Below are 11,171 nucleotides of genomic sequence, written 5' to 3'. Positions count from 1 at the left end.
AAAATGTAATGTATAACATTATGTCAGACTGTTAACTAGTTGATTTGGCCTGGCAATCCGGAACATAGCCTATTTGATGAATAGACCGCCGTGTGCTTTAAAAACATTGTCGTCTTTTGTTAATTTTTTCCTTGATGTTTGGCATGACCCAGAGGTGAATATCAAAACTCCACCTCCGTCGATGCAGCTGGCTGTCATGCTCAACCCATGCAAAAAGTCATACTGAAAGTGAAAGTAAAAAGGAGACTTGGTCAACTGCGAGATCGATGTGACCACAGCTCAGTCTACCGAGAAACAGCCCGGCTGCTGAGGAGCGTGTACGGTGAGTTGAACTTGATTTGTTATCTGATGGTGAGGTTTACATGTTTACGGCAACTTTTATCCTTTATTTGTGGAGACACGTTACTTCAGAAAAAGGACATGAGGACATGGGCAGCTGGTATGTTTAGATGCGTATGTCCCTAAGTTAATGACTTTCGGTGTTTAGTAAACTCTATTGTGTTGTAACTTTAGTAAAAACGAAAAGTAGAGGCTTTCTGATCGCTTTCTACACTCATTATTCGGACCCCCCCAAAAAAACAACAAAAAAAAACATGGCTGCTCGTTATATGAAGAGGCGTTCAAATGTAGCTGGCTTCGCGGCTTACATACATTGTTAATGGTCTTGTGGTAGGGAAATATGAGGTGTTGACCGTCGTCTGTATTTGAGAAGGGAAGAAAAACGCAGAGTTTCAATCTTACGATGTAGTGTCACACAGATCATGAGCACAATTAAGTAGTGAAGACATAAACCCGATAGTAACTCATCGTACCGATAACTCGCCAAATTCATGTTCGTCCGTCCCTGGTGAATTAACTAAATCAGAGCCACGCGTGATCGGTTAAGTGAGTATTTTGGGCTATTGTTAAAAATAACCACATAGTGTGTTGAAATAATTTGTGCTGCTGCAAACATCTTGCAGTAGAAACAAGACGAAAGTAAGAAACAGAAACAACATACTTCCGTGCTAAGTGCATGTTATAGTTAGACCAGAATATGCAAATACGATGGTTTCATCCACTGTATTATTTGCAGCAAGCACATTACTCGTGGGGGGCCTGAATAAAAGGTTGCAATAAAATGTTTGTGGTTTAATGGGACTCGCCTCCTAAGTATTTTGGAACTTGTGACAGTGGTCAGTATAATGAGGACCAAAACGTTCAAGTTGAACATTTGTTAATGTAGGAATCTAACAACCAATCTGTCCTTCAATGTTAATGTCAGCATATGTCTGGAAGGAAGTGACATTTTTATGATGTCAACTTCCCTAAAGGAGTTAAAAAGAAGGGGGTTTTCATAGGACTAAAAGTTGCACAACAAAATAGCAACTTCAACTCTCGAACTTACTGATTGGGTGCCCGGATCTGAATGTCAACTATTTCTTGACTTTCCCACACTTCAGCTTGCAGATGCTAAGCTTCAAGTCCTGAAGGAAATTTGCGTACTGTTGGGAGGAAGTGTACAGAGTTCAGGGATGTGTTATCTCCTGGTCTGGACAGGGATATATGGATATAGTCTCTGTGTGTGCTACAGTCAGAGGAGACCTTCTTGGATTAAATCCTAACATTGTCCTAACAGATGTCCTACACATGTGTCCCAGAGGTTCAGACATCAAAACCAGACAGCTGCTGAAGCTCAATTAGTGTATTGGGAAATCACTTGTGAACAAAATTTTATTCTGCTTTCAGTTGGATATTGACTTTTGATTTTTGTATGAGCAATTCACTGTTGTCCAGTTTGTTAATTTAATTTTTCATTGCACCAATATACATATAAGTTTCATGAGGAAGGGAGAGTGTCCCTAACGGTGACTGCTGTTAAAGGCAATTGTTTTCTCTATTAATCATGTGGATGAAAAGCCATGCTTTAAATGATACAATCAAGGACCTACCAGGATAGACAGTAAAACATAAACTAAAATGTACAAAGGGCAGCAGAATGCTGCAGCACTTACTGTACCATAGTGCAATCACTTCACAAAAGGGTAAGATACACATTCAAATACAAAAAAGTAATTGTGAAATACAGAGATTCCCGAGACACAGAGTGGGCTTTCCAAGATTCTGAACAAGCCCAATAGAAGTTCCTCTTGCTTTTCCGATATATGGGTATAAAAAAAAATCTCTTTAACTGGAGTGGAAAGCAGGTCAAACAGGTTTTAGACCGCATTGCATTACATTTGCTAAAGTACTGTATAAACAATTAACGATATTACAGAAACAAACTCACTGTACATTCATACAGCATTTGTCACCATTTTAAGTGACAAATACACCAAAAAGTTATTTTACCATTAAAGATACTGTGCAGCTTTGTGGTCTGAAAAGCCTTTACTTGCCTTCCTAGATAATACATATCCAGAGAAAAAAACATTTTAGACAATACGCTGAAGATCTCACCAATGCCGCATTCTCAAGAAAATTGCAATAATGCAATTTATAATTGACTGTCATTTTTATAAATGTCTATTTATCCGGGCTGCCTAGATGATATGATGAAATGTCCTGGGGTTTCTGGCTCATCCACTTGTCATCTACTGGCAACTGCATATTATTTGCGGCTTTGTAATGACATAGGTTTATCTATTCAGTTGATCAGCATGTGAAACTTTACTACAGAGGTCAAATAGGGACTTAAATTCAAACAATAAAACAGGCGAGTTTATACTTTTTATTCTGTGTTTTTTGTGATTTATTAACAAACCCCTTCTGTTATAAGTATCACAACTAACTTAAAATATTAAAAGCTGCGCTATCTGAACCTTATTTATCAGCAAATGTCTCGTGTTTTCTTATAAATGTACAGAAAAATGTAGCCTTTGAACTTCATTTAACATTATGAAAACTAATCATTAACATATTAACATAAATATTTTTCAGGTGATTCAGCCCACAGGGACTCATAGGAGCATAATCTGTAATTCATTTAATGCAAAAATAAAAAGGACAGAAGTTACTTCCTTTTAAAATAAGCACGTCTGACTTCTGTCCACTGGTTCTTAAGAACAATCTTGTTTTCTGCAAAATGACAGATTTTAAGGAACAATGTATACCAGTTGTTCCACGTGCCAGGGGCACAATGAAACCAGACACAAAGCCAAAATACCAAAGTAGTTTATAATCTAGACACAGAGTAAACATGTGACTTTTTTGCATCGGAGGGCAACTCAACCTGTCTTGAGTTATCCAGTAGGCATGATGAACTCAAGTTACAAGTAAGAACAAAAGTGAAAACACACTTATAGATAGAGATCACTATTGTGAGAATGTTTCCATCTCCTGCGAAAAATAAGGAAAAAAGAAACCAGGCCATGGGTTCTTTGGCAGTCAGCACAAGCCGGCACGTTTGAACCCTTAACAATATTTGTATGTGAATGAAGTTAGATTAAACCGCCTACATTTGATAGCATATACCTACATTCGGTTCATTTAAGTCATCATCTGAGATATATATAAGATATAATGTATTAACACTCGCAAGGTGGCAAACCAATAACTTTAAATAAACTGGAAAGTTCACACTCTTAACAGTGTTTATGTGCAGGCGTAGTGCTGGGTTTTCCCCAGCTGCGGGGGTCTGCAACTGGCTTGTCTTGTGATTAGTTTAGATAATGAAAATTAATACAGAAATAACAACAGCGTGGGGGTCGTTTGTGCTTCAAGCGAAGTTGCTCACTTCTGCGATAACATTAAAATGTAGTGTGTTTTTACACTTCAAATTAAAAAGGTGAATACGGTTGGAGGGGAAAAAAAATCATTGGACATTGTCTCTCTACTCCCACTTCTGGCTTACTGGGACAGCAACTGTCTTGCCATAAGTTGGGTCTATGATTATAAAAATTGTCATACTTTGCACATGTACCATTAATGCAGTGATTATGGTAAGGCTTTTTCCCATATCGACCAACTCAAGCACAAACATTAAAAAATTATCCCAGGTGCTATTGCAAAGTAAACCGGACTGTCCTTTACAAACAGAGGTCAAATTTGTATGTGCTTGTTACATTTTAAGTGATGGCCACATAAAAAAGTTAACTTTAACATTATTATTTTAATTTCAGGTAACATGGCCTCAATCTCTACCCTATTATTAATTTGTCTTTTCATCAGTATCATTCCAGGATATGCGAATACGGGTAAGTTTACCATAATACGAGAATTTTAAGGGTGAAATGCTGCTTGCTAATGGCATAGTCTCTCATTCCAATTTCATCCTCTACAGACTTTATTAATCTGAAATGCAACGCCAATAGCGTGGGGCAGTTTGGCCAGCAGTCACTGCTGGTGTGCGTTATCCACACCACACAAGAAGTATCAAACCCCGAAATCCGGGTTGTCACATGGTGGAAAGTCGGAGTAAAAAAACCCTTAGTGCTTTTTTACGAAGGCAAAACTACCTCGACGACCGGCTATAAGTTTGCTGAACCATCCTGGAACAACAAGAACATGAATGTGTCCCTGCTGATTGCCAACACTGAAGTGGCCAACGACGGAGATTACACATGCAATGTGATTACCGACAGTGGTAGTAGTAACAGCAAGACCCACCTTCAAGTCACAGGTGAGAATCTCCAACTATGGCTGACTTCTTAGAAATGTACACTGTTTTAAACAGAGTGTATATTCTGTAATTGTTGTGGTGGCCCTCTGCAAACCAATTTCCCCAAATGGATAGTCAAATAAAAATGATTGCACAGGTAACCATTTTGAGACAAGCTGGTATCTTAAAGACCAATTTAGGATTCTAAAGCTTAACCAAAAGTGAACTAACTAGTTTTTCTCATATTTATGTAGTAACAAAACCAAAAAAGGAGTTGCCGAATGAATTATTATTATTTGTGGTCCTTATGGACTGAACATGAAATCAAGGGATTTCCCTGCCAGTGTCAGCAGTTGTTAAGCAGTGTCAGTTGTCTTTCTGCTTGACTTTGGTTACTTTCACTTTCAAAATGTAAAATAATCACATCCAAATACCAGTTAAAGTAGCCTGTTCCTGCATTGTTGTCTTGTTCAGTGTATATTGTACTGCTCTACTTGCTAAGTCTCATCAAAAATCATGATCAATAAATGTTATTTTGACACTTTTTTGGTGCAATTAAATTGGTGTCATGGTGTCAGGACTGTGTTCATTTAATGATCAGGTTTTCTTTCCAATTCCATTTACAGCCAAATACAGTCCACCAATTATAACCACCCCTAAAAGAATTCATCAAGGTGCAGACGGCTTCGTGATTTGTAACTCTGAGGGTGGTTACCCAAAAGGACAGCTGCGCTGGTTTGACGAATTCAACACAGATTGGACAAAAAGCTCTGAAATGGTGGCAAACAAGACAAAAAATGGTCTCTTTCACCTGTCTAGCACGTTGACATTGAAGAGTGGATCCATTTTCAAGTATACCTGCGTAGTGTATAATGCCAGTGGAGAAAAAGTAAATGAAGCCAATTTTGACCCAGATCCAAACTCAGGATCAAGCACTGGAGGTATCTTTTGTTTGTTATTACCCTTACCCTGCTGCACACAACACAATGTTACTTACTAGTTCGAGCCACAGTAACATGTTGAGTCATGTTTTAACTGTAATTGGAAGCATCTTGAACATTTTCGCTGTTATATAAATCCACCTTTATTGATTGCACAACAAAAAGGCAGTTTTTTGTTAGCTCTGTCGAAGATCATAAACGACTGAATTTGAAACCAAAAATTAAAGGATAAAATAGAAATGAGCTTTATGGACATGGGAAAAAAAAACATCCTGGAAGTTTCTAAACATATTACCACAAACATGCCTCTCTTATACAAATACATTCCACAGAAGATTAAAGTTTTGTGCCCTGGGAACATTTCGGTCCTGCACTTTGTGTTTGTTTTACTTTGACAAAAGATATCCACCATCTGAGCTGTAGATGTTTTGTCCTAAACATCAGAGAATAGGTTGCAACATGTCACTGAATCTGACTCCACACATCTCCCTCTAAACCTCAAAATAATGGTCCTTGTAAGAACAATCCAGGCCTGATTAGACTGGTTATTCCTTTCTGATTCACTGTTCATCCTTTATTGATGGAAAATCTGTGACAGACACACTTACAGCTTGCCAAAGCTGTTATCTTAGTGCTCACAGATGTCACATACAGTAAAAAGGTGATTTGTTATCACCTGATCAGTACCTGTTGTTTTTGCAGCACTGATCCATATCTGTGTTACTTTCCATTTCCGTGTTGTTTACATACTAGTTTTTCTACAGTGCTCACACAGAGCTAATGTCTAAACTATGCAGACCCCAGGAATAACACAGAAAGTGAAAGTAAATTGCTTAATAGTTACTGGGGGAAAGTCCTATATCCTTACTTTCATTTTACAGGCACTCACATATTTACTGTCTTTTGTCATGACCCGTGACAAGCATTAGAGCATAAAGTCTGAATTTTCCATTTGATAGATGGTCATGAGGAACCCGTGCACTACAAACTAGAGTCCAAAGTAGTCGCTCCTGTGGTGGTCATCGGCTCGCTGATTGTTGGACTGCTGATAACGCTGCTGTTGCTAAGATGGCGATCTCGAAGTGAGTACCTGCACTTACGGTCTTGTCTGACATGCCTCATATAAAAAAGAACAATAAACTGGACAGTTGTTGCTGCTTTCATGTAGCTCGTCCTGCTCATCTACAAAAAGCACAAAACTGCACATACACAGAGTTAAAACCTACCTCCCTGTTGACACCTCATGGTTGCACCACTGTACTTACATTAAATTTCCTGCAAAATAAAGAAAAAGAATAATAACTTTAATCATAGCCTGGACATTGTTTCTACAAATAAAAAAATATTATTAAGCAACAACTAGCATGAATACAAAGTTTAAGGTACTGACATAAACAGTGATAAACAGTAGTAAATACTGGCTGTACTATGATATTTGACCACGGTACAAATTTTTGTTTGTGCTACAATACTTGAATACAAATCTTCTCAAATGTGGCACGGTATTTCGTCATTGGTTTTTCTGTAAACAATAAACCGTCTAAAGGAAATAGCCACACAATAGGTGAAGGGTGAAACTGAACTATCTAGAGGTGGAAAAACCTGAAGAAACCTGGCAGGTTGCCACAGGGAAAGTACACTCTTTTATTGTTAGGGTTGGATTAAGTAGCGTAGCTACTGAAAATCTCTTCAGGCTCAGGCAGCAAAATAAAGAATGTTGCAAAATATCTGATAACAAATTTTAAAACAGAAGTGGATATATGCAGTTAGCATACACTCATTGTCATGTTCATCATTTTCTTGACAGAGGCCCGGAGGCCATCTACAGCCCCCCTCATGGGTACGCCCGTCTTTGAATATACATTTATTGCTAGTTTGGTTCTTTCTTATCCAGCATGAAGTCTAATTTTTGGGGTGTTACCTACTGACATATTAATGAGCTGCTAACCAAACCTAAGTAAAAGTATGGGCATTAAAAATATTTGGCTGGATTTCATCAGCGCCATTTTCCAAATGAATGTAGCTGAACATATCAATCAGTAGCATTTACGTTTTCTACGTTCCAAGCACCTGTTACAGCTGTTACATTAACCGGGCATCAAACGGTACTGGCTTTTCACTGAGTTTCAACTTTCCTGGGTACAATTGTGTTCTAATCTTGTGGAAAACAGGGCTTGGTTACTAATCAACAGTATTTCAATCATAACATAACCTGACTCATGTTTTGGACACGTAATCCTGGGATTCTGTATCCTCTTTAATTTGATGAACTTGTTTATTATGTTGATCATTTTGCAACACACAGTAAAATCTTAAATTTTTTCCAGGGGACCATACAGAAATTCCTAGATGCGATGAGGAAGGTACTGTATGTCTAAATTACAGTTGACTCACTGTGGCTAACTCATAAATGTTTGTTTTAGTACTGTTTTCCTGTGCACTTGCTTTCGATCTTTAAATTCAAGCTGTTATATGAATTCATTTTGCAGGTAAAGCTTAGATGGACATGTAAACCCAGCCAGATCTGAGGTAATTTATAAGGCACAAGCTGAACAATTGAAATTGCTTGTGAATGTAACTTATCTAAAAGCTCTCGCTCTCTCTGCAGGAGACACGGCGCTTCACATGATTCTAACTTACTGTCAACCTCTGAAATCAGCACTTCCTTGTTTGCTAAACTCTATCACTTTACTTTTCCAACCGCAAACAATATAACCAGGAACAGCGTGTCTCACTGTTGTAACACTGTAATTCATTCAGAGGAATTTAAGCTCTTAATTCACCGGGCTTCATTTTTCCAATATTTACTTCCAACCCTTGGAAAAAAAATGATCTTAACTGGCTCCAGGAGGGTTAACTCATCAGGAGCAACATGAAAAAAACAAAATGTTTATTGGGAAGAAAATGCAGTGACTGTAGACTTTGGCAGCTTGGATTCAGTGGTCCTCTGTCTCACTTCCTCTTCTTACATTTAAAACACCTTATAAGGAAAAATGTTAATGTTAGCCATATTACGGGAGTGGTTATGTACTTTGTGTGTTAGAGAGAGTGATATTTTTGTTGTTGTTGTGCAACTCAATTATTTGCCCAAGTTTTAAAAAAGACACTCAAAGTTAAAGACACTGGATTTTTATTACTGCCAACAAATCTGATGAAAAGAGCAAGAAGTAAAAGTGCACTAGTATTTCTGTTTGGACTTGTGATAATAAGATTGAGATCAATGTGTTCCTCTAGATAATATGAGTCACTTAAAATATTTTAATAGGATTCTTAAAGTAAGTGACACAGTTAAAACAGACACGTGTCACGTTAATGTGATTGACTTGTCTTCAGTCGTTTTTGAACTGCAGCATTTCCTGCAGCTTATTATGTTGGAGGCACCTTCTTAATTAAACTGCACCTTGACTAACTTCAGAAGAAATTATTTAGCTTTTAGACATATTTTAGCTTCAGGGGGAAGTATGTTGCTATTTCACATGTTAGTATTTCTGGGGATTGAGCAAACACCTGAACACGATAAGATTCCTTGGTATGTGATTCAGCAGTCGATGGTGTGCTTTATTTGTGATAACTTATCAGCACAGCAAACGTATGGCACGTAGAAATAAGCTACATTTAATGTCATGACATGGCGTATGTGGGATCAACTCATCTCATATTGTCTTTTCTTGAGGTTTGTTGGCAGTATAAATATGTGTGTCATTATCCTTTTCTTATTTAGTGCTCTTTGATCAGTCTGACTTTATTGTTGCCTGTTGCTGCATGGGAACATTCTATTATTGAAAGTTTCACAACCCCTTATTGACCATCAACAAAGTTCAGCACATAGTCTCTGGTTGTACTTTCACATGATTTCACTTACATTTTTTGGGATATAAAAGCGAAAAACAGGTTTTGTTCATCTTCCTGTGTAAAGTGAGACCTTTGGCAGCATTGTGAAGCTTCAAATCCCTGCTTGTCTGATATCAGCTGTCAGAAAGGGGTGCCAACACTTTGGGCCTGTTAGCAAAATGAGTGTTAGTCTGAGATGAGCTTTGTAATGGAGCAGTCCATAACATAATATTATGTACTGCAGGCAGCCATAACTTTGTCCTGACACAACCAAAATAAACCTCTTATCAACATCCTGTAAAGTATGATTTGTGTTAATCATTAACCCTTGGAATAACAACACCAGCATAAAGGTTTAAAATGTTTTTTTCTTTTTCTTTTATTGTGACATTTAAACAAGTCAAAATGGGGAAGATCAAATTTGTTTCTACATATTTATTCCTAAATCTGTGAAAATTTTTATTCTGTGTGCCTTTTTTAAGTTTCTGTTGCTGTTATCGACTTTATTCATCAGGTCAAAATTAAACTTACTACTGTCTTTATTTGTTTATATAATAGACATAGTGTGAAAAGTGATTAAAGTCATTTTCAAGTTTGTGAGTGTTGTGGATTTTTTTGCGCATTTATTTTTGTCTGCTTCTCTCACATGTAGTAGCTATTTGTAGGATTTTTTAAAAGATCGGCTGAATTCTGATCAACTCGATAACACAGGAGATTATCAGCACACTATGTTTGTTAATTTTGTGCTGCTTTCGCTTCCTCTTCATTGTTCTTGAATGGTCTTAGTGGAGCTTAAAACCATGACGAGCTTCAATAGTCCTGCCCACATTCAATTTAATTTAATTTCCAGTGTTTTTGTTCATTCTGTTAATGAAATGTGTGGTGTTCCATTTTTTGTATCAGTAATTGATAGTTATGACATTGTTTGGTACAGATTTACTACAGACAGATACACTGACAAAAAATGTATTGTGCAAACTTGAGCTCAAACCTGCCATCTAATGGACAAAAAACATTTTGTTACTTTTACATTTTAATGACAATCTCTGGCTGTAGTCCCACTGTTTAAAAGTTAATATGAACATGGATGGATGACTGTCATCAAAAATATGATCTCATAACATTTTCACTCATTTGGTGAATTTAATCATTTCAGATAATTTGTTTTGTAAATTAGGGAGAAGAAATTTAATTCATATTCCAAACAGCACCACCAATAATTACAGCAATGCTTCATTTCAAGAGTCAGCACTAAAACATTTAAAACAGGATTAATCATTTCCACAGATAAATAAACCTGTTGACTGATGCAATGTTTCTGTAAAAAGTGCGTTTGTCAAAGAGACTTTTTGTTGTCAAAGCCTGTATCCAAAGCCAAATGACTTTGATGGCCCCCATGTTTTGCACATTTAGATCAGAAGTAAGTGTTTGTAGCTGCTTTTATAAATAAGAGCCTGAGAAGTTGAGACAATGAGAAAACGGAAGTTGACTTTCTGAGAGAGTGCAGCAGTGTGTAAAATAATTTTGAGGTTTTAAAGGTTTATTCATCCGTGTGTCCGTTGAACCATAACACAGATTTTCCAGAAAACATTTAAGATTCAGTTAATGTTTTGCATATGTCCACTAGATGTTTGTCCATTCAGTCTCACTTTTAGACTTCACACTCCTGTCACTGACAGGATCCGTATCACTTTTGAACGTCGTAGATCTTTACATGTTTATTGCAGGGTGATTATAATAACTTGTAATCTGTTGCTGTTAAAGGCAGATATTCATTGTTGAATATTTTACTTCTTTCTTAAAAATGTATTGATTTATTT

At 37.0% G+C, this 11,171-nt stretch overlaps 1 protein-coding gene across 2 annotated transcripts; it reads left to right on the top strand.

Moving 5' to 3' along the window:
• The first annotated feature begins 165 nt into the window (after positions 1-165).
• Positions 166-9,948, top strand: zgc:174863 (uncharacterized protein LOC100136852 homolog). 2 transcript variants are annotated; one of them, XM_067497424.1, is made up of 9 exons: positions 166-322; positions 4,101-4,175; positions 4,262-4,600; positions 5,206-5,520; positions 6,480-6,602; positions 7,328-7,360; positions 7,848-7,883; positions 8,010-8,049; positions 8,129-9,948. In XM_067497424.1, exons 1-8 carry the CDS (start codon positions 208-210, stop codon positions 8,018-8,020), a joined length of 1,047 nt encoding a protein of 348 aa, XP_067353525.1. In that variant the 5' UTR covers positions 166-207; the 3' UTR covers positions 8,021-8,049; positions 8,129-9,948. The 2 variants fall into 2 exon arrangements, with proteins under 2 accessions (XP_067353525.1, XP_067353526.1); XM_067497425.1 differs by lacking the exon at positions 7,328-7,360.
• The last annotated feature ends 1,223 nt before the right edge of the window (positions 9,949-11,171 follow it).

Source organism: Channa argus, chromosome 3, assembly GCF_033026475.1.
Source record: "Channa argus isolate prfri chromosome 3, Channa argus male v1.0, whole genome shotgun sequence".
In the NCBI taxonomy this organism is placed as follows: domain Eukaryota; kingdom Metazoa; phylum Chordata; class Actinopteri; order Anabantiformes; family Channidae; genus Channa; species Channa argus.
The sequence above is the reverse complement of the archived record's forward strand: the minus strand, read 5'-3'. Positions and strand labels throughout refer to the sequence as shown.

What these genes read in the sequence shown, in the direction of transcription:
- zgc:174863 (XM_067497424.1), top strand. Translation starts at nt 208, where the DNA reads ATGCAAAAAGTCATACTGAAAGTGAAAGTAAAAAGGAGACTTGGTCAA. An exon ending in GCTGCTGAGGAGCGTGTACG is followed by an intron (nt 323 to 4,100) that starts GTGAGTTGAACT and finishes TTTTAATTTCAG; the next exon opens with GTAACATGGCCTCAATCTCT. An exon ending in GCTAAGATGGCGATCTCGAA is followed by an intron (nt 6,603 to 7,327) that starts GTGAGTACCTGC and finishes TTTTCTTGACAG; the next exon opens with AGGCCCGGAGGCCATCTACA.